Below are 27,342 nucleotides of genomic sequence, written 5' to 3'. Positions count from 1 at the left end.
ACTGTTAAGATACTATCTTTGTTTTATAGACGAGGAAACAGGACCAGAAAGTTTACATAGCTGTTGTTCTTTGTTTTACCTGTTTTACCCTGGTCTGTTAAATCCCAAATCAACATTTGTTCCCATAAAATATGAATTGAAGAATGTCCCTGTCCTTCAGAAACTCTTCATGTAAATACACTGATACATTAAACAGTGTGGGCACTGTTTTTATGAGGTTTTAGGAACATGAAAGTATCACTTAACTATTTAGAGAGGTTACGGAGAGTTTTCCACAACAGTTGATGTTCCAGCTGAGTATTGAATAGGATTCTTTAAACATAGGTTCAAGTTAATCCTGCCACTTTAAACTATTTATATGTTGATATTTTCAGCAATGATGAAATTAGCATGTGAGTATTGTTAAAGAGATTAAAAGCAGTGTGAGAAATATTACCTAATACACATGTGATCCAGTATTGAACATGATATATTATATTGTAGTTTTATCTATTATTTTGTTACTATTTTGATGTTATGAGTTTAGTAATTCTAAGTGTAATATGATTTCTTTTACTACAGATGCCCTCCACGCACTTTCTTACCAGCCCTCTGCAAAATTTTTCTTGATGAAAGTGCTCCAGACAATGTGTTAGAGGTAACAGCTCGTGCAATAACATACTACCTGGATGTGTCTGCAGAATGCACCCGAAGGATTGTTGGTGTAGATGGAGCTATAAAAGCACTTTGTAATCGTTTGGTTGTGGTCGAGCTTAACAACAGGACTAGCAGAGACTTAGCTGAACAATGTGTAAAGGTAAGTCTTAATTATTTATTGGCCCATTTGAAGATCACTTAAAGAATAAAAAATATACTTTGCTAAAAAAATAAAATTCTTTCCTTTATCAGTCTTACTTTACTGAGAGTGGTTGAGAACAGTGGAAGTCACAGTACTTGTGGCATCAAAGGAGACTCTGTGTGGCTTGGGAAAAGAAATCGCATCTTTGCCCTGGCCAGTGTGCTCAGTGGTTAGAGCGGCACCCCATGCACCAAAGGGTTGCAGGTTTGGTTCCCAGTCAAGGGCACATACCTGGGTTGCGGGTTTGATCCCTGTTGTGGGAGGTTGCCAATCAGTGTGTCTCTCTCACATCGATGTTTCTCTTTCTCTCCCCCTCCCTCTCACTCTCTCTAAAAATCAATGGATGAGGATTTTTAAAAAAATCTTATCTTTGAAGGAAAATTACAGGTCACTGAAAATGCTCTTCTTTGCTGCCTCAGTGCTCTTCAGTTCTGGTAGCTGCTAACACTTTTGATAGGTTGTCCCTGTTCTCAGCCAAAATGATTTTGTATGAAAATAGTAAAAATCAACACAACAACTAACACTGACCACCAGTGCCAGGTATGATACCAAACACTTTATATGTGTTAATTCATTTAATTGGTTTTAAAAGTTTTGGGGAGGCATAATATTAGTTGCAGTAACATCACATAAATTTCACATGTACAACTTTATCCAAGTCATTTAATCTTAATGACAATTTTCTGTGTGGTTGGTACCACTAATATCACATCATTTGTATTTTAGAGGTGAAAAAAATTCAAGCATGCTAAGATTAACTAGCTAGAGATGATAGAAGTAGTGACAGAGCCAAGATTTGAAGATTACGAATTTGAAGATTAGGAAATCTGGTACTAGAGCCCATGGATTTAAAAGTTTTGCTTCATTCTTTTAGAATTAACTGTTTTCTTTTATTCCTGGGGGGGCGGGATAATTACAAACTTTATGGGACTCTAAAAGCATCAGTACTGGGTCACTGGTTTATTAGAACTACTTGTGAACACATTTAGATTTTACATGATTCTCTTATGATTTCTATTTTATTCTTTTTATGATCCTTGCTGTCCTAGGTGAGCAATTATCAAAATTTTTGTCTCAGGATCCCTTTACAAGTCTTATTGACCCCCAAAGAGCCTTTGTTTTTATAGGTTATGTCTATTTATATTTATCATATTAGATATTAAAACTGATATATTTAAATTTTTTTAAATATATCTGAAAATAAACATGTATTAACATGCATTACATTTTTAATAAAAATAACTATTTCTCAAACAAACAGAAAATTAGTGGGAAGAGTAGCATTGTTAAGCATTTTTGCAAATTTCTTTAAAAAATGTCTGGGTTAATAGAAGACAGCTGAATCCTAATATCTGCTTCTGCATGTAGTTGGTTGCTATATCACACTTCACATAGTTTCTGGAAAACTCCACTCTACACTCCTGAGAGAATGAGAATGAAAAAGACAGTTGTCAATATAGCATTATTATGAAAAAAGTTTTGACTTAAACGATCCCTGAAAATGTCTTCCCCACACTTTGAGAGCTGCTGTTCATAGTTGTTAATGTCTTGACTTTCTGCTGCTGTTGTCTGTAGATTTATTTCTGTCTCTAGTCTCAGAGGAATAGGTATCCATTTTCCTGTTCAGAGCTTCCCTCCCTTGTTATTTTCTTTATCACATCACTTCATGTATCTTCCAGGGCTGGGGTTTTACTCCACTGCTCATTCACTGACTGTATTCTCAAAATCTTTCTAGTCTGTTACACTCTACTCTCCCTTTCTCTGTGTCCTTTGCAGATTATTCTTACTTAATTCATGGTTCTTCAATAGTAGCATTTCCTAAGGTTCTGTTTTTACCTTTTTAAAACTATATAAACTTTGCCTAATATCTATCAGCTTCAGTACCATTCATAGGTATATGACTCTCAGATCTTTACCTCTGTACCTGACCTCACTCTTGAATTCTAGACCTCACATTCAAAGGCTTGTTGGATGGCTCCAGCTGGAGGTCTCAATTCATTATCTTTTACTACAGATGAACTCTTACTCTGAAAATTGGCATTGACTTTCACCCAGTCATTCGACAAATCTTTGTTTATCTTTTTTTCCACTCTGCACATATAATTAATGATTCAGACCTTTTCTAGTGTATTTCCTTCTGTTGGTCCCTTGTTTTAGTGCCTTAGTAAAGCCCTCATCCTCTCTTGAATATTAATGCTTCAATTTTTACATTTGCCTCTGTACTAACCTCATACCCCATTTCCCACTGTTATTAACTGAAAATCTGATTATATTATTTCCCTGCTTAAAACATTTTTTCTTGCTTTCAAAAAAGTCTAAATTTCTGGTATGCCTGGATGATCCTATGGACCCTGTTAACTTTAGTTCTACCAGACCATCTTTTTTTTTTTTTTTTTTTTACCAGACCATCTTAAACATGAACATAATTTAGAAAATAAAAGTTGATTTTTAATGTTTTGATATTCAGAGTAAGAGTGAGGATGATGAATAATGTAATAGCATTTATTGAAAAAAATTTTTTTAAAGTATGTTTTTATTCATTTGAGAGAGAGGAGGGGAGAGGGAGAGAGAAAGAGATAGAAACATCGATGAGAGAGAAACATCGATCGGCTGCCTCCTGCACAACCCCTAGCGAGGATCAAGCCTGCAACCCGGCCATGTGCTCTGACCAGGAATTGAACCGGTGACCTGGTGCATGGGATGATGCTCAACCAACTGAGCCACATGGGCAAAAAAATTTTTTTAATGTTTGGAATCTTCACATAATTTTGCTAAATTACTTATAGTTTCTTAGTATGCCATGTAGGTTTCACTGTCTAACCTTACACTGTCCAATATGGTAGTCATATGAGTATAAACACTTCAAATGTGGCTACCCCAAATTAAGATGTGTTGTAAGTGTAAACAATGCATATGGTTTTGAAGATGTAAAACATAAGAGAATACAATATGTATCAGTTTTTATATTCATTATATGTTGAAATGATGGTGCCTTGGATATATTAAGCTAAATAAAATACATTAATTTCTTTTTTTTAATTTTTAAAATGTGGCTACTAATAAATTTGGAGAGTGCTTTATATTTTTTGTAAATCTAGGAAATTAAAATTGAACTTACTGTATGTTTTTGTTAATTTTTGTTTTACTTTTGTAGGTGCTAGAGCTGATATGCACTCGTGAGTCAGGAGCAGTCTTTGAGGCTGGTGGTTTGAATTGCGTGCTTACCTTCATTCGTGACAGTGGACACCTGGTTCATAAAGATACTTTGCACTCCGCCATGGCTGTCGTATCAAGACTCTGTGGCAAAATGGAACCTCAAGATTCTTCTTTAGAAATCTGTGTGGAATCTCTGTCTAGTTTATTAAAACATGAAGATCATCAGGTAAATAAATCATGGTTATGTACTTTGATTTCAAAAAGTGATTTTATAGTGTCCCTTATTTATAACTATGATACAATGTACAGGTCATTCCATCTTCTCTTTCTCTCACTTTATGTCTCTGTATGGTAATCATTTTTTTGTTTTGGCAGTGAAACATTTTAAATTAAAAGTAATATGTGTTCACTGGCCAGTGTGGCTTCGTTGGGTGTCGTCCTGTGCACTGAAAGTTGCCAGCTTGGTCCCCAGTAGGAGGTGTGCAGGAGGCAGCCTATTGATCAATGTTCTGCTCTCACATTGATGTTTCTCTCTCTCCCTCTCTTCCTCTTTCTCTTTAAGAAAATCTTTTAAAAAAAGTATTGTGTGTTTATTTAAAAAATGTATATGTTTTAGAAATATATAATTTCTAAAGCTACACTTATACTCATTGTAATTTGTTGACTCAGCACAATTTTGTTGACTTAAAAATGTTGTTCTAACTGAGTAAAATAACACAGTATTTAAAATCTTGTATGTGTAAACTTTTGTTGAATTAGCATATTTGAGAAAAATAGATGTTAACTTTTAATTTTTTTAATGTTCAGATATTAATTTTTAGTTGATATTCATAGAGTATCTTCCAAAGTTTTTTATAATAATAGTATGGAGCTTTTACTGTCCATCTAGGTTCTTTACATATGTCATATCATTAGGTACTATTATTCCCATTTTATAGATAAGGGAACTGAGGCCTTGGGCAGTTAAGTAACATCCTCATGTCATACAGTTAAAATGTGGAGCCAGGATTAAACTCTAGACAGATTGTAAGCCTTAATCTTTTTGCTATGGCTGCCTTTCTCATAGTGTCAATATTGAAATAAACAGTACTAGCCCTTTTTATTTAGGTGAATTATAAAATTTTTATTTATTGATTGATTTGAGGGAGAGAAAGAGAGAACAACTGTTTGTTTCACTTATTTATGCATTCATTGGTTCCTTTTTTTTTTTTTTTAAATATATCTTTATTGATTTCAGAGAGAGGAAAGGAGAGGGAGAGAGAGAGATAGAAACATCAGTGATGAGCGAGTCATTGATCTGTTGCCTCCTGCACGCCCCCGACTGGAGATTGAGCCCGCAACCCGGGCATGTGCCCTGACTGGGAATCGAACACTGATGGCCTGGATCCTAGGTCGATGCTCAACCGCTGAGCCACGTCTGGCTGGGCATTGGTTGCTTCTTGTATGTTCCCTGATTGGGGATTGAACCTGCAACCTTGGTGTATGGGGATGACCCTTTAAGCAACTGAGCTACCTGGCCAGGGCCTAGATGAATTTTATCAGTATGCATATTCTTTATATCATTAGGTTTCGGATGGAGCTCTTCGATGTTTTGCATCACTAGCTGACCGATTTACCCGTCGTGGTGTTGACCCAGCTCCATTAGCCAAGCATGGATTAACTGAGGAACTCTTATCTCGAATGGCTGCTGCTGGTGGTACCATATCAGGGCCATCTTCAGCTTGCAAACCAGGTCGAAGCACCACAGGTGCACCTTCCACAGCTGCAGATTCCAAATTGAGTAACCAAGTTTCAACAATTGTAAGTCTGCTCTCAACACTTTGCAGAGGCTCTCCAGTAGTGACACATGTAAGAATGTTTTTGAATTTTGATTTTTAATCTTTCTGAAAAAGTGTTTTTGTATAATGCAAATATATTAAACTGTTTTTTCCCCATTCTCTTTCTAGGATCTCCTTAGGTCAGAGCTTCCAGATTCAATTGAAAGTGCATTACAGGGTGATGAAAGATGTGTGCTTGATACCATGCGTTTGGTTGACCTTCTCTTGGTGCTATTATTTGAAGGACGAAAGGCTTTGCCAAAGTCTAGTGCTGGATCTACAGGCAGAATCCCAGGACTCCGGAGATTGGATAGTTCTGGGGAGCGCTCACATCGGCAGCTTATAGATTGTATTCGAAGTAAAGATACTGATGCCCTTATAGATGCAATCGACACAGGAGGTTGGAAACATTTTTTTAATAGAAAAAGAAAACTAAACCCTGGCTGGGTGGCTCAGTTGGTTGAGAGTCTTCCCACATACCAAAGGGCTGCTAGTTTGATTCCAGGTCAGGGCACATACCTAGGTTGCAGGTTTGATTTCCAGTCAGGGTGCTTAGGGGAGGCAGCCAGTCAATGTTTCTCACATTGATGCTTCTTTCTCTCCCCCTTCCTCTTTCTAGAATAAATAAAAACATCCTCAGGTGGGAATTAAAAAAGAAAATGAAAACTAAGATACGGAATTATATAGGCATTTTCAAGTTTCTAGATTTTGGACAGTATTTTTGGCAATTGTGCCAGATAACAGAATGGCCAAACCCTTCAATAACCTCCCTTCTCCCCATGTGTATAATTATCAGTCTCATGTGTGGTAAGACTTTAGTAGATGCTTGTTGAATGAGTAAATAAAATTTACCCATTTTATTGCCGGAACTAGATAATGCCAATTCTAAGGTGACTTGCAGATTGAATTTAGGGCTGTTATATCTTCAAGATTAATGAAATTGATACAAGTTACACTAATATTTTTTTTAGACTGCTTCATGAGGTTCTGAATATATAAATTGGTGAAAGATAGTTCTGGTCATCAGACTTGTCTTTTGTGTTCTGTTTTTTTTAATAAAATGTTTTAAGCCTAGCCAGCGTGGCTCAGTTGTTGAGTGTTGACCTGTGAACCAGGAGGTCACGATTCCATTCCTGGTCAGGGCACACGCCCAGGTTGTGGGCTCAGTCCCCAATAGGTAGCATGCAGGAGGCAGCTGGTCAATGACTCTCTTTCATCATTGATGTTTCTATCTATCTCTCCCTTTCCCTTTCTCTCTCTGAAATAAAAAAAGTATTAAAAGAAATTTTTTTAAATTAATTTTTAGGGAGAGAGAGGAAGATTGATTTGTTGTTCCCCTTATTTATGCATTCATTGGTTGCTTCTTATATGTTCCTTGACTGGGGATCGAACCTGCAACCTTGGTACATCAAGATGACGCTCTGACCCACGCCATTGTGTCTTGGTTGGGTATTGCCCCATACACAGAAAGGTTGCCAGTTGCTTCCTGCCGGGTCCTGCACATGCTTGGGTTTCTGGCTCGATCCCCGGTGGGGGATGTGCAGGCATCAGCCAGTCAGTGTTTCGATCTCAGATAGATGTTTCTCTCTCTCCCTCTCCCTTTCTCTCAAAATCAAATAAAATTAAAAAAAGAAACAGAAAGTGATGCTCTAACCAACTGAGGTACCCGGCCAGGGCTTGTGTTATATTTTTTATAGATGGGGATTAGTTTCTTTCGCATAGTTACGGCATGAAGCAGTTAGTACCCTGTTGAGTTGTTGAGTTGTATTATATATTTAGGTTTTTTTTCTTCTTTATTTTTATTTTTTAAAAATATATCGATTTCTTTTTTTTTTCAATTTATGTTTATTGTTGAAAATATTACAAGTGTCCCATTTCCCCCCCCAATTGATCCCCTCTACCTCGCTCCCACCCCCTCCCCAGGCCTTCACCCCGTTATTGACTGTGTCCATGGGTTATGCATAAGTGCATATAACTTCTTTGGTTAATCTCTTCCCACCCTCCACTCCTCTTCCCTCTTTCCTCTGAAATATGATCGTCTGTCACATGCGTCAGTGTGTCTGGATTTATTTAGTTTGTCATATTCTTTGGTTCATTAGCTTCTTCTTAAAGAAGACCCTTCAACATTTTCTGTAGTGCTGGTCTGGTGGTGATAAACTCCTTTAGATTTTTCTTAATCTGTGAAGGTCTTTATCTGACCTTCAATTCTAAATGACAGCTTTGCTGGGTAGAGCAATATTGGTTGTGGTTCCTTGTTTTTCATCACTTTGAATATTTCTTGCCACTCCCTTCTGGCCTGCAAAGTTTCTGTTGAGAAATCAGCTGACAGTCTTATGGGTGCTCCCTTGTAGGTAACTAACTGCTTTTCTCTTGTTGCTTTTAAGATTCTCTCTTTGTCTTTAACCTTTGGCATTTTAATTATGATGTGTCTTGTTGTGGGTCTCTTTGGGTTCCTCTTGTTTGGGACCCTCTGTGCTTCTTGGACTTGTAAGTCTGTTTCTCTCCCCAGGTAGGGGATGTTTTTTGGAATTATTTTTTCAAATAGGTTTTCAATTTCTTGGTCTCTTTCATCTCCTTCTGGCACCCCAATAATATGAATGTTGGGCCTTTTGAAGTTGTCCCAGAGGCTCCTTATGCTATCTTCATATTTGTGGATTTTTTTTTCTTTTTGTTCTTCTGGTTGGATGTTTTTTGTTTCCTCATGTTCCAAATTGCTGATTTGATTCTCAGCGTCGTCTACTCTACTGTTGATTCCCTGTAAATTATTCTTCATCTCAGTTTGTGTAGGCTTCATTCCAAATTGGTACTTTATTATGTCATTGATTTTCTCAATTGTTTTCGTAATACTCTTGCTAATATGGTTGAGCATCCTTATAAACAAAATTCTGAACTCTGTATCTGTTAGCTTGCTTGGATCTGTTTCATTCAGTTCCTCTTCTAGAGATTTCTTCTGTTCTTTCCTTTGTGATATGTTTCTTTGCCTCCACATTTTGGCTGCTTCCTGGAGTTTGTGTCTGTGTGTTAGGTAGAGATGCTATGTCTCCTGGAATTTGTAGAGTTTTGTGTAGTAGGTGTCTTGTAGGGTCCAGTGGCTCAGCCTCCCCAGTCACCTGAGCTGGGCCTTCTAGGTGCTCCCCTGTGTGGGCTGTGTGTACTGTCCTGTTGTAGTTGAGCCTTGGTTGCTGTTGGTTTCACAGGTAGGAATTGACCCCCAGGCCAATCAGGTGTGAGGACCAGCTGCAACTACAGCCAAAGAGCTGCTGTGCTGGAGACACCCCTGTGGAGCAGGATTTACTTCAATGGGGCTCTGGTGTTCACCAAGTGTGCCCCTTGAGTGTGTCACTCATGGATGTGGAAGGGTGGTAATCCAGTGTGGTTGAATATGACCACCAGGTGCACTGTCTCTGGGGCCTCCTGGGGGTGCAAAGTCAGCCTGTGCCAGTGCCTTGCTCAGGGCCACCCAGCATGAGCTACACAGCAAACCGTAGTTGGCTGCTACTTGTGCTGGGCTTGGCATTGTCCAGGAGAGGCCAAGCTATGAACCAATGCAGGCTGCCGCTAGTGCCAGGCCTGGGGCCACTTATCAAGCCATATGGGGCACAATGCTGCTTGTTTGAGAGATTTTAGGAAAGTCCTAAGCATAAGGCTTGAGAGATCACTTGCATACGAAAGCCACTGGAAATGGCTTGGATGCCCTGGCAGGTAGGGAGCGGCGGGGCCTCTAGGAATCACTGGGGCGGGGCCAAAGGTGGGCGTCAGGTGCTGGCGATTCAAATATGGTGCCTTCCTGCAGGCTGTGTAGGTGGAGGGCTCGCCAAAGGACCATTTTCGGTCAGGTCCTTTTCCAAGTGTCCCAGGTTCATTTCAAGCTGCTGCCTGGCGCTGGAGCTCAGGGAGTACGTCTGAGTCTGTGCGTGGGCCCCTTAAGAGGAAAACCTGGGACTCCCACATCCTCCGTGACCCTCAGCAACAGTCCCCGCTGGTTTTCACAGCCCGAAGTTATGGGACTTCTCTTCCCGGCCCTGGAACCCTGGGCTAGGGGCCTGATGTGGGCCTGGGGCCCCTCACTCCTCCGGGAAATCTCCACCAGGGAGATATCCTCCCGGCTTTAAACCGTGGCATCGATGTGTTCCCGAGGCCAAGTCTCTGCCATTCAGCCCTGATCCACCCGTGTCTCCTCCCCTCCTACCGGTCTTGATGCTTTTCCAGTTCCCTCCTTGTAGGGCTTCTCTTCAGCCAGATTTCAGGAGGTTCTGAGTGATGGTGGTTCTGTATTTTAGTTGTAATTTTGATGTCGTTGTGGGAGGTGGCGGGCACAGCTGTTACCTACACCGTTATCTTGTTTCCTCCTCTATTGATTACAGAGGGAGGTGCGGGGAGGGAGGGAGGGGGGGAGAGAGAGAGAGAGAAACAGAAACATCAGTGATGAGAGTGTCATTGATTGGCTACCTCCTGTTCCCCCCACCCCACTGGGGATCAGGCTTGCAACCTGGGCACTGCCCTTACTGGGAATCAAGCCAAGATTTCCTGGATCTTAGGTCAGTGCACAACTGCTGAGCCACTCCAGTCAGGCTTTCTTGTTTATTTTTAAGGGTTAAATCCTTGTAAATCTTTAGTGGGTTTAAAAATTTTAGAATACTTTTTCTTAGCAGAATTTGTTTGCTAATTATTTACTACTTTATAGTTTATCTAAATGTTTAAAATTGGCTCTGTATTTAGTGAATATTAATAATCTTTAAATGACTTCCAGTTTAGAAAAGTTTGGTATTATTTTGTTGGCTTAAAAAAATTTTTTTTTTCTTCAACTTTCTAGCCTTTGAAGTAAATTTTATGGATGATGTGGGACAGACTCTATTAAACTGGGCCTCTGCTTTTGGAACTCAGGAAATGGTAAGCTAATAAATAAAAGCTAATGTTTTACTTCAAAGGTGGAAATATTAATAAGGTAACTTTGTGATTCTTCATCATTTTACAGGTAGAATTTCTTTGTGAAAGAGGTGCTGATGTTAATAGAGGTCAAAGATCATCATCATTACATTATGCTGCATGTTTTGGAAGACCTCAAGTAGCAAAGGTAAATTAGTCCAAGATTTTAAACTATTAATATTTCACATTTATATGATTCCAAATTAGAATGATATGAAAACTTTTATTCTGTTAAGCTTTCATGCCATCTTCATTCACTCCATTTCCTCTTGCTCGCTGTAGGTAAGCATTTAAAAATTTATTTTTTGTTTATCTTTTTAACATTTTTTAATGCAGATACGAGCAAAAGTAAATATGTATGCTTATTACCTCCTTTTCTTATGCAAAATGTAGCATATATTGATCAGTATATAAACTGATCTATACTTTGCCTTTTTTCTTTAATAATATAGATTGAAGACCTTTTATAAAGTTGCAGAGCTTTTTTATATCTGTATGCTTACTCTGTGTGGAGGTACTACAAGTTTATTCAGCTAGTCACTTAATGCTAAACACTTGCTTGTTTCCAGTTTCTTACTCTTAATGAATAACTTTGTACAAACATACCTTGGAAATATTATAGTAAAGAGAGTCATAATCCTTTTGCTGATGGAGGGTATTGCTTTTCCTTTGTAAAAAACACAGTATCTATGCAGCACAATAAAGCAAAGCACAATAAAATGAGATATTACGGTACAGTTTTCTGTTGTTTCTATTTACTAATAAATCAAGTATTCTGTTTGCCAAAGAATCAGTATCTTTGACTCTTAGTTTACCAAAACAATTTGGAGAGTTCTTTTTACAATTAGGAGAAATTGAGGTTCAGAGAAGTCAAACGGTAAGGATTGAACCAAGTGTATTATCTAGGTCTCTAGAATCTTATTGTGAAGTAATTTGGCATAATGCAGTGTTAGCTACATTGCATCAGACGCACCTGGATTCAATTCTTAGCTCATTAACAAAATAGGCTGTGTGGCCTTGGGCATGTTTCTTAAGTTTGATTTGCAGTTTTATCAATAAAATGTACATGTATTCTTAGCATGATTATTATAATTAGAAAAATGCATGAAAAGCTCTTAGCATAGTAGTTGGCACATCCGAGATGCTCAAACGGTAGCTGCTTTTATTGTGATTTTTACACTGTAAGAAAATTTTTGGTAATAACTTGGTTTTCTAACCTGGGAAAGGCGGTTGCTTCAAGCTTGAATTCTGTCAGTTTAAATTAGTTTTTAGAGAGAATGAGGCTTCTAAGGGTGATAAAAATTTTAATGAGCCATTTTCTTTTGACCTGCACTGTATTGTATTTATGAGGGGCTGAGTAGGAGAGTAGGAGAGAAGGAGCTGAATGAACTTTATCTAATCCTAACCTATGTTGATTATACATCAGCCCACAATGAGCTATAGCTGCTATTACTAACAGTGATACAATAGGTAGTACTCTCTAGGCACTTTAACTGTGGCAGCCAGTATCTTCAGCATTTAATATGTCTTTTTTAATCTTCACAGACTCTTCTGTGTTTTTGTTTGTTTGTTTGTAATATCTTTATTGATTTCAGAGAGGAAGGGAGAGAGAGAGAGAGAGATAGAAACATCAATGATGAGAGAGTCATTGATTGGCTACCATCTGCACCCCGCCCCCCCCCCCGACTGGGGGGTTGAGCCCGAAACCTGGGCATGTCCTTGATGGGTAACCAACTGAACTGCGATCTCCTGGATCCTAGGTCGATGCTCAACAGCTGAGCCATGCCTGCCCAGGCGACTCTTCTGTTTTTAATTGATTCTAAGATATACCTCCACATTTTCCCCCTGCTCCCACACACATTTTAATATGTCAAATAGAAAAATGCAATTGCTGCTGGACAGGTAGAAATTGTAGCATAGTTATCATTACCTGTCCATGCAACAAAAATTGTGAAATGGATTTTAGTAACTTGAATGAAAAACCTGGTCTGATAGAAGAGCACTCTAGGAATGCTGTATCACTAATGCTTTTTATGGCACAGGTGACAGCATTTTGTGTGGAAACACAAATATAGGTGACTCTGAATTAAAGAGTAACTATGAAGAATTGTGCTCAGAATGTGAAGTTACAGAAATAATTTATTCTATATTATTTATACTTTCTAATTTATGTTTTTTCAAGTAATATGTGAAAAAAACACTAAGTTTTAAAAGTTGTTTCAGTAAGTTTAAAAAAAAAAGGTCCAGCCCGGCCGGGCGTGGCTCAGCGGTTGAGCGTCGACCTAGGATCCAGGAGATCGGGGTTTGATTCCCGGTCAGGGCACATGCCCGGGTTGTGGGCTTGATCAATGACTCTGTCATCATTGATGTTTCTCTCTCTCTCTCTCTCTCTCTCTCCTTTCCTCTCTCTGAAATCAATAAAGATATATTTAAAAAAAAAAAGGTCCAAGCAAAAACAAAACAAAACCATTGTTGCAAAGTTTAATTGGCGTGTGTTTTCTCTTAGTAGTACTTGATAGATATATTGAACAATCTGTGGCAACTTAGATTTAATGAAATACTGAATATATTGTGATTCAAACCCCAGCACTTTGGAATTTTTAGCCATTACTGCATACTTTTCTGATGTACGTATGTATGCACTTACTTGTCAGATATATCTATTTATTACATTTATTACATCATAATAAAGTTCAAAAAACTACCTCTGAGGCTGATAGGAAAAATGTGAGTTGTGTTCTCTGTTCAAAAGACCTTACAGTCTGCTGGGGAGAGAGTCCAGTGTCCATTAAAAATTGGTGAACAGTGTGATTAGTATTTAAGACCTAAATTATGTGGTGCATTCTAGAATAATTGATTCAGCTTGGTTTTGTTGAATTGATTTAATTGGCAGTATGTAGGAAATGATGAAGAAGATTACCACATCACAAAGAATCCTAATAGTTCAGAAATTGGGAGTAGTTTGATAGAGAAAATGACAGGGTCAGATGTGAACATACTTTACTTGAGTTTTTTTTTTTTTTCTTTTTTTAAAAAATATATCTTTATTGATTTCAGAGAAAGGAAAGGAGAGGGGGAGAGAGAGAGAAACATCAATGAGGGGAGAGTCATTGATAAGCCTGCAACCGGGCATGTGCCCTGACCAGGAATCGAACCCCAATCTCCTGGATCCTAGGTTGACGCTTAACCACTAAGCCACGCCTGGCCGGGCTTAACTTGAGTTCTTAATAACCAAGTGAAATTAATCTATAATTTTTTTCAAGTTATATGGTTATGTATGCAAAGACAGATTTGAGTTAGTATCTGCTTGATTAAGCAATTCTGTAAGTCTAATCTAGAGTAGATCAGTGCAATCTAATGATTGCAGAGTTGGATATTAAAGAAATAAAATGCTATTATCTTCAAATTAAATGCCTTTCTTTTTTAGACTCTATTACGGCATGGTGCAAACCCAGATCTGAGAGATGAAGATGGGAAAACTCCATTAGATAAAGCTCGGGAAAGGGGCCATAGTGAAGTAGTAGTTATTCTTCAGTCTCCGGGTGAGTGGTAAAATCTTTCCTGTTAAACCATCTGCTATTACTTTTTAGCTTTACTTCCGTAGGAGTAGCTTTTTGTAGACATATTAACATCATGTAACTGAACTGTTTCTATGAAGTCAAATACTTATATACATACACATTTATGTTTGATAACCCTCTAACACTCTAGTGTTCTGTGTTCTTGGAGACTATGGCTGCATGATTTCAGAGATCCCAAATCAAAAGTTTAGGGTTGTGTGAACATTATAAAGAGTAGTTGGGTGTTGTGTATATCACGTACTTTGACCAAAGTTTTAAGTTTTCAGAGTAGATGAATGCAAAGTCTCTGTGATATAATTTATAGAATTCAGGTGGACTATCCAAAATTATCTCTTTAAATTGTGATCTAGCTCATTGAAGGTGCTAATGTTCTTTAGTATTCTACAAGCACCTTTGATAGATACAACATCCTAATTTCAATTTAATTATTGTTAATTAGGGATAATTCTAGTTTGGAGTTGGTTACATTTTAATATTTTTTTTTTGTTGAAAGGAAAATTTTCCAAAAAACTATTTTACTGAACAGTATTTGTCTGCAGGTGATTGGATGTGTCCAGTTAATAAAGGAGATGATAAGAAAAAGAAAGATACAAACAAAGATGAAGAAGAATGTAACGAACCAAAAGGAGATCCAGAAATGGCACCCATATACTTGAAAAGATTATTGCCAGTGTTTGCACAAACATTTCAACAAACTATGTTGCCTTCAATAAGGTAGTTATTCATAATCTTTGTATTTACTAATTAAATTAGGCCAATTATATAGTTATATTTATCTCCCTTTCCCACAACAATTTGAGGTTTATTTTAACATTGCAAAGATATAATAAGAATAAAAATTAGATTGGAGAGTTTAATCTTTTCATCTGATCTGACTTAGGAGAAATTGTTTAGAAAATCAAGAAGACTAGGTTTCTAACACAGTTTTTATAGCTCTCTGAATATCAACTTTAGGGAAATTTTGATAAGTAAGCAAACATTTATTGAGCTTTATAGAGAATTTTTTGGTGGAGTCAGTGTGATATGGTCTTTGGAGAAGTTGCCCAAAGAAATGACACTTGGCTCTCGCTTACTGTACCCTTGCAGGCTAGTGAGAAAGATTAGTCATAATACAGAGTGATAATTGATAGATTAGACATATAATCAGAGTTCTCTGGAAATATAAGTTATTTAACAACTAATTGGGCTGGGCAAATTGGAGATGTTATGCAGAGGTGAGATTTAAATTGAGTTTTAAAGGATACTTTGGGGTTTTCTAGGCAGTCAGATTTAGAAGCATCATTGGACACCAGTATGTGCAAAAGCTTGGAAGTATGAGTCAGTCTATCCTGGTGCAATTCCTGGTGACTCTTCCTCTACAGTGTCCCTGTTTAAATATGTTTTTTATTGATTTTAGAGAGAAAGGAGGAGGGAGGGAGGGAGGGAGGGAGAGAGAAAGAGGGAGGGAGAGAGAAAGAGGGAGGGAGGGAGGAAGGGAGAGAGAAAGAGGGAGAAACATTGATGTGAGAGAGAAACACCCATTGGCTGCCTCCTGTAAGCACCCCGACCAGGGATTGAACCCACAACCTGGGCATGTGCCCTGACCTGGAATTGAACTGATCCACACAGGCCAGGGCTAGTGTGTCTGTTTATAGTCTGCCATTTCTATCCGTCTGTTGCTAATACTCTGGTCCAAAGTCATAGTCTGTCTTTTTACTACTGTAGTCTTTTCTCCTTTTTATCTCTTGCCCCTTTACAGTCTGTTCCAACATAAAAGGCTGAATTATTTTTAAAATCACAATTATGTCATATCACTTTTTGTTTTAAACCTTTTAGTAGCTTCCAGTTGGCTTTAACTAAAACCCAACTTCTTAAGTCTCAGGCTTGCAAGTTCTTACATAAGTCCCACCCAGCTCTCTGATCTTATTTAGTACTATTAACCCCTAGATCAGGTGTGGGAAACCTATTTTTCTGCCAAGGGCCATTTGAATATTTATAACATCATTTGCGGGCCATACAAAATTATCAACTTAAAAATGAGCCTTCTGTATTTGGTCAAACGTTTAATGAACTCACCCCTAATGGGATGGCTAGAATTGCTTTTCTTTGGTGAGGCCTTGGCCGTTACACTTCCACTATTCTAGCCTTCTTTCTGTTTTTGGAACACTCCAAGTATGTTTTTACCTTAGGGCTTTTGCACTTATTTCTCTTTGCCGGAAACTTTGTGTTTCCAAGTCTTTTGAATTGGTTGCTTCAAATCATTCAGTTCTTAGTTCAAATGTTAAATCCATTGACTTTTATCCAACTAATTTAAATTTACCCCTAGGACACCTTTGACATTAATAATAATGTTTTACTGTCTTTGCAGAGCTTACACTGTATGAAATCTTGCTCTTTTGAGTGTTTTTATTTATTTTATTGTCTTCTAAAGTAAGCTCCATAAGAGTTGGCCTTATGTAGTGCTGTATTCCTGCAAAGACAAGGAGGTTTAGAATAGGGTTGATATTTGGAAGGTCCTCAATAGATATTTACTGAGCGATTGAATGAGTGTGTTTTGTTAGCAGTTGCAAATAGTTTGATATTAATGGAGTATGGGATATGTTTAGGTAGCTCAGTGAATAACATTAAAAAGGTAGTCAGGAGTTTTTATGACCTATGGAGACTTTTGTGGTCCATGATAATGAGTGTGGACTTTATACCACAGTTAAAGGAGGATCAGTAAAGACTTGAGAGGAAATTTCTTTAAGTCAGATACGTGATTTATAAAGATCACTTTGGCAGCCTGGTAGAGAAAAGGACTGGAGGAGAGAAGTATGAAAACAGACTATTTAAGTGTTCCTTGCAATATGAACTTCAGACAGTTGCCAGGGGACTGGTTTTGTAGAAACAAATTCAAGAGGTTGGGAGACGGGTTGTATAGGGATTGATGACGGGAGGGATGTGAAGGATGAAGGAAAAGGAAGTGGTGAAGGACTGCCAAGTTTTTGACTGAGTGATTGAGAATTTGATTTTGGTCACTTTAAATTTAGGAGGTTATTAGAACATGTAGTTTAGTTGGATTCAAGTCCCTTAAATACCAGTATTATGAGTTGACATTAAAGTACAAGCAGTCTTTTAGCAATATCAAAAACAAAGGGGAATAGGTTACAACCTAATTTTTTACCATTTTAAAATGTTTAAAATTTGATCAAAAGAGCAACATGTACTCTGATCATACAGTTAAAGGAGGATATATATATATATATATATATATATATATATATATATATATATATATATGTATGTATATATGTATGTATATATGTATATATCAGTACTTGCCTATATTCAGTGTCTGTTTAGGAAACAAGGCAGACAACAGATCAGTGAAGGCTTCCAGAGGATAACAGTTTTAATGGTGGGGTAGTTTCTAAAAACCTGATTAGTCTCTGTAAGACCCTCCCTCCCAGTTTTATTGAGATATAATTGAAATATAACTTCGTATTAAAGTATACAACATAATGATTTGATATATGTATCTCTTATAAGATAGATGGAGGACTTCCTACTTTGTTTTTGAAGAAAGGCTACATTGAATTTTGAAGAGGTCTGATAAATAAACATCTTTGGAGTTAGTATCAATGACGAGACAAAAATTGAGTTTACTTTTTAGCAATGGAAATCTGAGGATTCATTTAATTTATTTAAAAATTAAAATGAGAGCAAATTAAACTCTTAGATAAAAGGGGAAATTGTTTTTGGATGAGAATATTTAAATAATCTGAGTATAAATTCTTTCAAAAATTAATTGATTGTGCAGTTCTAAAGAAAATACAGAATTTGGTTTAGAACTTGACAGATCTTAAAGTTCATCTGGAAGAATAAACAGGTGAGATTATTAAAGAAAAATCTGAATAGCAAGTACAAACTTTGAGTATTAAATCTTTATGATAACTGGCACAAGAGTTTATAAAATCAGTGGAATAGACTGTCTCCTTAAATTGAGCCAATTATTGGTAGGAAATCAATGTATTATAATGGAAGTTTCATAGATCATTTGAGAGAGGGAGGGTTATTTAGCAAATGGTACTGGAATATCTGCTTTGTGGTTTGAGTTTTTAAAAATCAGCTTAGTCCTTTACGTTATCTTATCTGAACAAATTCTAAATGGATTAAAATTAAAAAAAAAAAACACACCTTAGGGAAACAACAAAAATCTTAAACATTTATCATAACTTGATAGGAAGAGTGACTTTTAAAACTTGTTTGTGTTAGTCCTCTCACTTAAAAATTATTTTATGTAAAAAATATAAAACTATATATTAGAAACAATATTACAGCCATACAGGTGCAATAAATATGAACTCTTAATCCAAGTAAATATGCCAGCAAATTGATATTTGTTAGAAAGTATGACCAAGGGATACTGTCTTTATTATAGAAAAAGCACATTCAAATTTTTGCTAAAAAACTAATTTAAGTAAGTTAGCCATTGACATTATGGCACGGTGCTCAAGAGGAGACAGCAAAAAACTAACATGGAAAAATGTGTTCCCCTCCTAGTAAACAAAACATTAAAAAAAATTTTTGATGTCATTTTCACCTATTAGACATTTAAATATAAGAAACTTAAAATAAGTAACAGTACAGTCGTATCTATCTAGTGATGATTTAAGCTGTTAACATCTTCCTTCTCCGCTTGTATTGAGGTGTAATTGACAAAATTGTGAGGTATTTTAAGTGTATATCTTGGTGACTTGATATACATACATATACACTGTGAAAGGATACCCTCATATAGTTAACTTACACATGCATCACCTCACATATTTATCTTTTTGTTGAGAGGGTGGGAACATGTAAGTTCTCTCCTAGCAAATTTCAAATATACAGTACAGTGTTACCAGTTAGTCACTGTGTTTTACATTAGATCCTCAGACCTTATTTATCTTGTAGCTGAAAGTTTGTGCAGCAGGTCCTTGAATAATTTTGTTCAGCATTGTTTGGTTATAATGTTGATGAGATAGGGTAGGAACTTAACTCTTGTTTATATCACTTAGCCTATTATATGCCATTTTGCTTAAAGTCGCAGAACCTATTCATGTTGTTAAGCTAGGACTTACTGTACCCTTTACCAACCTCTCCCTAGAGAGGGTTATGAAATACATAAAATAGAGACCATGTGCTGTAGAAATACAGCTGTGTCACATGCCTCTCTTGGACATAAATAGCAATTTTTGTTTCTACATTATTCCTGTGGAAGTAACCTCAAAGATAATGATCCACATTTTGGGGCCTAGCATACTATAAAATATGTAATAAATGAGTGATTAGCTTTTATGTAATAGACCAGTTGTTCTTAGTCTATAATTTAAATGTGTGTGGATATGTGTTATTTTAAAAACAGAGGTTGCTTGTTATAAAATTGAGGTTAGTTTGTGTGACTTACTGAGTATATCCTATGTTCTAAGTAAAAGAGTGTATAAATAGGAGAAGGCATACCAAGTTGTTAACAGTGGGGATATTTGGGGGCATGAGATTATTAGGATCTCTTACTTATATGAGAATATAGTTAAAATGAACTTGAATTTTAAATTTGACAAAGAACAATGTGATTTTGTTTTTTGGTTTTTTAGATTGATTTCAGAGAGAGGAAGGGAAAGATAGAAACATCAGTGATAAGAGTGTCATTGATCAGCTGCCTCCTTTACACCCCCTACTGGAGACTGAGCCCACAAGTCGTGCATGTGCCCTTACCTGGAATCAAACCTGATCTCCTGGTTCATGGGTCGATGCTCAACCACTGAGCCATGCTGGCTGGGTGACAAAGATGTTTAATTCAAAATTTGATTTTCATATAAACTACCAGGTGATATAAATTGTTAGAGGTTTGTATTTTGGGTTATAGGAAATTAGTTATAGGTTAGTTACAATTTATACTATTTATTTTCTTAGTAATTGCATTACTCTTTACTGGATTTTCTGAAATTATCATGGCATGTTAAGCCATGCTGGTTAAATATAAAATAGAATAGCACATTTAAGAAAATTGTAAAAATAATTTCATTTTTGATGAGCTCAATATATTAATATTAGGAAACAAATGAAATTGCCTAAAAAATGAGCATAAACTAGTGCTAGTATTATCTTAATTTTTTGTATTTCTAAAAAATAACGGAATGACTTTTTTTTTTTAAGATTTTTTATTGATTTTGAGAGGGGGGAGGGAGAAGGAGAGAAACATCCGTATGAGAGCAAAAACATCTATCAGCTGCCCCCTGCATGCCCTCTACTGGGGATTGAGCCCACAACCCTGGCATGTGTCCTGACCAGGAATCAAACCAGCTACCTTTTGGTGCAAGAGGGCGATGCCTAACCAACTGATCCACACTGGCCAGGGCTAGTTTTTTGTATTTTATTAAGAGTACTTTTTAGCAGAGCTTATAAAACCTAACATTGGATATTTTAGTTTTCATTAATGTATAGTTGTATTTTGTTTTTAGTTTCTTACGACTTCCTAAAATTCTTTTACTTTTCAAGGAAAGCAAGTCTTGCTCTGATTAGAAAAATGATTCATTTTTGCTCTGAAGCATTGTTAAAAGAAGTTTGCGATTCTGATGTTGGTCACAATTTGCCTACAGTACTTGTGGAAATTACTGCAACTGTCCTTGATCAAGAGGTCAGTTTTTTATCTTTTTTGATAATCCTGTAGATTCCCTTTAGGTAATGGTGAGTAAAATAATTTAACTTTTGTCCTAATTTCAGTAAATCATTTTGTCCTTGCCAATTATTGCACTGTTCACCCTAGGAAACTAAATTTATTTTTATAATTTTTTCTTAATTTCCTTCTTTTCCTCCCCAGGATGATGATGATGGCCACTTATTGGCTTTGCAGATCATAAGGGATTTAGTAGATAAAGGTGGTGATATCTTTTTGGATCAGCTGGCCAGACTTGGTGTAATTAGCAAAGTGTCAACTTTGGCAGGTCCTTCCTCAGACGATGAGAATGAAGAGGAGTCAAAACCAGAAAAAGTGAGTTGTCTTAATTGCCGTGGTATCAGGAATAAAGTTTCTTTGAGGAGATCTCGTGGGTTTTGACAAAATAATGACAATATGAAGTAGTACTATATTTTTAAAAATTTGGTCATAAATATGTTACATATTTTTTTACATAGGGTTTTGACAAAATAATGGCAATATGAAGTGGTACTATATATTTTAAAATTTGGTCAATTAAAAAAATACTGATAATATTTAAAAGTTAAAGGAAAGTTGCAAATAAAGAATATCAGAATATCCTCTATCCAAATTCACTAATTACTGACATTTGTCCATTTGCTTTATCTTTTGCACAGTTGTTTTTTTTGTGTGTGTGTGTACATTTAAAAAATATTTGGCAGAAGCTGGATACATAGTATCATTTTTACATCTAAAAACTTCACCAATAAAACAGGACATTCTCTTATACAATGCTAGTATAGTTATTAAAATCACGGAATTTAATATTTATATAAAACTATCTAATCCAGAGGTAATATTCAGATTTGCTGTTGTCCTTAATAGCATTTTTTTTCTTTCTGGTCTAGAATCCAACCCAGGAGAGCATAATTACATTTAGTTATGTTCCTGAGAACCTGCAACAGTTTCTCACCTTCCTTTTTCTTTCACAGCTTTGGCATTTTTGAAGAGGACAGACCACTTAGTTTGGATAATGGTCCTCATTTTGCATATGTGCTATGTTTCTTCCTGATTAGATATGGGTTATGTGTTTTTAGCAGGCAGACAGATTATAAGGGGTGATGTTCCTTCTCAGTGAATAATGTGCCTTCTCAGAGGCCCGTGATGTCTTGTGCCTGTCTTGCTGATGATGTTAATTTGGGTGACTTGGTTTATGTTGGCCTCTGCCAGGTATCTCTATTAATATACTCTTTTTTCTTTTGTAATTAATAAGTAAATTAGTGGGGAGATAATTTGAAACTATGTAAATATGCTGTTCCTCATTTAACTTTTATTGACTAGTTTCGGTATTCATTGATAATTCTTGCCTTAGATTATACATTTAAAATATACCTTATCTGTCTTTACTGATTGCCAACAATGATTTAGTCCTAACAGTTAGTGAATGCTTACTATATATTACTGACAAAGTAGTGATATTTTTGAGAGGATGTTGGGTTATGGGTTGTAATTGTAGAATCCTAAGGGGGTGAGAGAAAGAGAGAATGGGAGAGGGAAGGGAGAGAGTATGTGTGTGTTTCCTAAGTTTAACAAAAAACAAACAAGGTGATGTCTGGGTTCATGCCCCCTGCAATTCTTGCATTCAAGAAATACATTACGCATATTAGCAGTGTGTAGAAAGTAACAAGCAGATTCTAACACTTACATGGAAATGCAAGGAACTTAGAATAGCCAAAGCTACCTTGAAAAGTAACAAAGTTGAAAGACATACATCTTGGGAGATTTCAAGTCTTATTATAAAGCTGTTGTAATCAAGAGAATGTGGTAGTGCTATAAGATAGATTCATGACCCACGTACTATATATGGTCAGTTGATTTTCAGCCAAAATGCTAAGGCAATTCAGTCAGGAAAGGTTGAGCTTTTCAAAAAATAATGCTAGAATGGGGGCTGGGTGAAATAGGTAAAGGGATTAAGCAAAAAACAGCACCAATAAAGAAAAACTCGCCCCAAAGCAAAAAAACTCATGGATATAACAGTATGGTGATTACCAGAGGGAAAGTGGGGTGCGGGGAGGTAGAAGGGGGTAAAGGGGGAAATAATTGGTTATGGAAGGAAATTTGACTTTGGGTGATGAACACACATTACAACACAGATGATGTATTTTGGAATTGTACACTTGAAACCTGTATAATTTTATTAACCAATGTCACCACAATGCATCAATAAATTTTTTTACAATGGCTTAAGTGGATAGCATATGCAAAACAAAACAAAGAAAGAAATCTTGACTCTTGTCATATATTCTATACAAAAATGAAAAGAAAAGAAATCATAGACTGAAATGTATGGGCTAAAATTGTAAAACTTCTAGAGGAAAAAAGAAAATCTTAGTGACCTTGATCTTGACAAAGATTTCTTAATATTATATATATATATTTTTTTTGTTGATTTTTTTTTTTAGAGCGTGAGGAAGGGCAGGGGAGAGAGAAACATCTTTGTTAGAGCAGAACCTAGATCATCTGCCTCCTGCAGGCCCCCTACTGGGAATTGAGCTTGAAACCTGGGCATGTGCCCTGACCAGGAATCAAACTGACAACCTTTTGATGCACAGGATGATGCCCAACACTGAGTCACACTGGCCAGGGCTCTTCATGATGTCTTAATTCTTAATTTGATTCATGTTTGTGTTTTAAAAACACTTAATGAGTATTTGGAATAGAAATCATTTTTCATGTTACTTTGAAAATTTTACACATTTAGGAAGATGAACCACAGGAAGATGCTAAAGAATTGCAGCAAGGTAAACCATATCATTGGAGAGACTGGTCAATCATTAGGGGAAGGGACTGCTTATATATATGGAGTGATGCAGCAGCCTTGGAATTATCTAATGGCAGTAATGGATGGTTCAGATTTATCTTGGATGGAAAACTTGCCACCATGTATTCAAGTGGTAGTCCTGAAGGTGGATCGGATAGTTCAGGTAATATTTTGTTTCTGTTAAAATGTTTTACTAGTTTCTTTAATTTTGATAATTTGTTTTTCTGCTCATATTTTTGCTTCCATTGTCATAAAAAAATAGCACATCTTTGATGACAATATCATCAGTTTCTTTAATATCAACAGAGAAAAATTGTATCATGAAAGCATTTCATAAATGCCTTCTTATTGTACCAGAAAGCATAGTACTGTATCTACTTTTAATCTCTTCAGTCTTTTAGGTAAAGCTGCCTTTTGTCTTGTAATGGTGAGTTGTACTTCTGTGATGCTGTCTCAAGTTATAACTTTTCCCAAAAGCCTTATACTTCAAAAAATTGTGGCTGTAGGATTGCTTTTATGCCTGAACCTAAATTTATCAAATCAGTAAGGTTATATCAAAGAACCAAACTCTGCTAATTAAGTTTTTTTAAAGTAAGATTGTTATTCCATTGGGTAGTTTGTTGGTTTTTTTTTTAAAGGAATATTTGGAATGAAGTTTTAAAACATTTTGTCTTTATAGAAAGCAGAAGTGAATTCTTAGAAAAATTACAAAGAGCTCGAGGCCAAGTAAAGCCATCTACTTCAAGTCAACCTATACTCTCAACACCAGGACCCACTAAACTCACTGTAGGGAATTGGTCATTAACATGTTTGAAAGAGGGAGAAATTGCTATTCATAACTCAGATGGTCAGCAAGCAACAATATTGAAAGAAGATTTACCAGGTTTTGTATTTGAATCTAATAGAGGAACCAAACATTCATTTACTGCAGAAACTTCTCTGGGTAAGTATATAGGTATGTAAGTTTAGCAGATAAATAAATGAGTATGTTAAATTGCAATAAAAAAGTCTTGTGAAATGTCCTTTCTTTTTAAGGTTCAGAATTTGTGACTGGCTGGACTGGCAAAAGAGGCAGAAAACTGAAATCTAAGTTAGAAAAAACAAAGCAAAAGGTATATTTGTGGGATTTGCTGTTTTTTTTAAGTCTTTTATACTGTCATGGTAAGGTTTCAATGGTAGATTCTAAGCATTTTAAAAATTGAGCCATGTAACAGTGCTACTCTAACATAGTTTTAGTTTTCTTTTTTCTGTGCTCATTGTTTTATTTTCCACAATATGTATACATTTACTTACAGTGTTTCTGTGATTGACTGTTGAACAACTCAGGGGTTGGACACTGACTCCTTGCACAATCAAAAATTCGTGTGTAACTTTTGGTTCCCTCAAAAGTGAAATAGAGCTTGCCTCAACTACCTACACATCCAATCAGAATTTTAATGACATCTTTCAAATGATAAAATGTCAGTGAAAAAGATACATACTGGAGTCAGTTTTTTTTTGGTTTTTCTTTGTGCGCAAGATTTGGAGAGCCTCGTGATATCCTTGCAGAGGCCTTAGGGCCCAAGTGGCTAAACATTTCATCAATACCCTTTCACAGATGCCTGTTGTATGGCCACTTTATCTTGGCGGCCAGCAGGAGGCAGGCTGGGCACCCTCTTCACTTAGTGTCATCAGTGTTTTTGAAAACAACAAAGTTGTGAAAAATCTTCATAAAATCTGAGAAAGTATTAGCTTCATGGATGAAATCTGTATTTGGTATTGACTTTTTATTGAGCATTGAGTGATGAGATGAAGCATGTGTTCTTGCAATATCTGGTTTATAATTTATATCTCAATACCCTGACACTTTTTCCTTTTGAGTTCATTTTAATTCCAAATTTAAACTGACAAACTTGAGTTATTCTAAGTGTCATCTTTTTCACCGTGAGTGTTAGATTGTACTCGCTTATGTCACGTGGCTTTAGGCCTCTTTGTTGTTATTAACATCTCCTTTATGACAAACATGTTTTGATTGTGGAAGGGCCTAATGTGAAAGAGAGGTAACTTTTGACATCACAAAACATTTATAGCTAAAAGTAGTCAGTGTAGAGTGCTACTGTACCTGTACCCCATTGAAAAGACAGGAAGAATTACTTTGTAATACAGTTAGCCAGACTGGATGAAAAGTAAGATCCCTATAGAGTTGGGTTGTAAGGATATATACAACTGTATATTTATATAGTTTGTATGGAAAATAATACAATAATAACATAAAAATTACAAAAACAACTCAGGTGTTCCTTGGAAGTGGGGGATTGGTTCTAGGACCAAGGATGCTCAAGTCACTTATATATAATATGGAGTAGAACATTACATATGTTTAGCCTTTGGCATCAGTGGATTCCCAACCATGGATTAAAAATAGTTTTTTTAAAAAATTATTATATTTTAATCCTCACCTGAGGATATTTTTTCCATTCCTTTTCAGAAAGAGTGTGGGAGGAGGGGGACATCAATGTGAGAGACACATCGATTGGTTGCCTCCTGCACATGCCCCGAAGGGGGCAGGGATCGAGCCTGCAACCGAGATACATGCCCTTGGGTGGAATTGAACCTGGGACCCTTTGGTCCTTGGGCAGACTCTAACCACTGAGCCAGATCGGCTAGGGCTGTTCCACAGTGTTTTTATCTACTCCTCTATTTATGACACTTGGGCTGCCTCCAAATCTTGTCTATTGTAAATAACACTACAGTGAACATAGGGGTACAGATACTCTTTCGAATTAGTGTTGTGGGTTTCTTTGTATAAATTCCCAGAAGTGGAATCATTTACTTTTATTTTTTTAAAAAGCATAGTTAATTCTTTTACAGGTTTTGGGTTTAAATGAAATAAGCTCCTTTTTGGTATATGAATACAAAATTTAAATAACCAAAAATTAAAATTATGAGCTCTTTTATGTGACACTGCTAAACTCTACTAGAGTACTTTTTCAACCTTTAGAACCTTTTGACATAGACAAATAGATGTCATACCATTTTTTGGAAGTTGATAATGGCACAAATATCTGAATTATAAAAGTTGCATATATATATATGGGAAGGTTTGGTAAAATTATTAATTATAGTGAAAATTCACATTTGCTATTTAATTTTGATAGGTACGAACTATGGCTCGAGATTTATATGACGACCACTTTAAAGCTGTTGAAAGCATGCCTCGTGGAGTAGTGGTAACACTCAGAAACATAGCAACGCAGTTAGAGTCATCTTGGGAACTTCATACAAATAGACAAGTATGTTAGCCTCAAGATTTTATGACATGCAGTGATCTTGGTTTAGTTTTCCCCTTTATCTTTTATGTTATGGGTATAAATTTTAGGGGTCAGCAAATTATCACCCAGGAGATAAATTTGTTCTACTACCTATTTTTATATGGCTTTGTGAGGTAAGAATGGTTTTTATATTTTTTAAATGGTTAAAAACAAAAGTAAAAGTAATATTGCGTGATACAGAAAAATTATATCAGAATGCAATGTCAGTGTCCATAAGTAGTTTTATTGCTCACACTATGCTTATTCATTTACATA

At 36.2% G+C, this 27,342-nt stretch overlaps 1 protein-coding gene across 4 annotated transcripts in view; it reads left to right on the top strand.

Annotated features, from left to right (window-relative positions):
- HECTD1 (HECT domain E3 ubiquitin protein ligase 1) overlaps positions 1-27,342 on the top strand; it is a 92,969-nt gene that overhangs the window by 27,536 nt on the left and 38,091 nt on the right. For all 4 annotated transcript variants that reach the window (XM_087823297.1, XM_087823294.1, XM_087823286.1 and 1 more), the window contains exons 3-16: positions 562-796; positions 3,993-4,220; positions 5,561-5,842; positions 5,941-6,211; positions 10,625-10,701; positions 10,787-10,885; positions 14,165-14,279; positions 14,858-15,032; positions 20,817-20,955; positions 21,139-21,309; positions 23,717-23,939; positions 24,456-24,719; positions 24,812-24,888; positions 26,914-27,048. In XM_087823297.1, coding sequence (XP_087679423.1) covers positions 562-796; positions 3,993-4,220; positions 5,561-5,842; positions 5,941-6,211; positions 10,625-10,701; positions 10,787-10,885; positions 14,165-14,279; positions 14,858-15,032; positions 20,817-20,955; positions 21,139-21,309; positions 23,717-23,939; positions 24,456-24,719; positions 24,812-24,888; positions 26,914-27,048 — 2,491 coding nt within the window. The remainder of the gene's footprint in view (positions 1-561; positions 797-3,992; positions 4,221-5,560; positions 5,843-5,940; positions 6,212-10,624; positions 10,702-10,786; positions 10,886-14,164; positions 14,280-14,857; positions 15,033-20,816; positions 20,956-21,138; positions 21,310-23,716; positions 23,940-24,455; positions 24,720-24,811; positions 24,889-26,913; positions 27,049-27,342) is intronic.

Source organism: Miniopterus natalensis, chromosome 1, assembly GCF_054644295.1.
Source record: "Miniopterus natalensis isolate mMinNat1 chromosome 1, mMinNat1.hap1, whole genome shotgun sequence".
Classification (NCBI taxonomy): domain Eukaryota; kingdom Metazoa; phylum Chordata; class Mammalia; order Chiroptera; family Miniopteridae; genus Miniopterus; species Miniopterus natalensis.
Note: the sequence above shows the minus strand (reverse complement) of the source record. Positions and strands in the feature narration are given on the sequence as shown.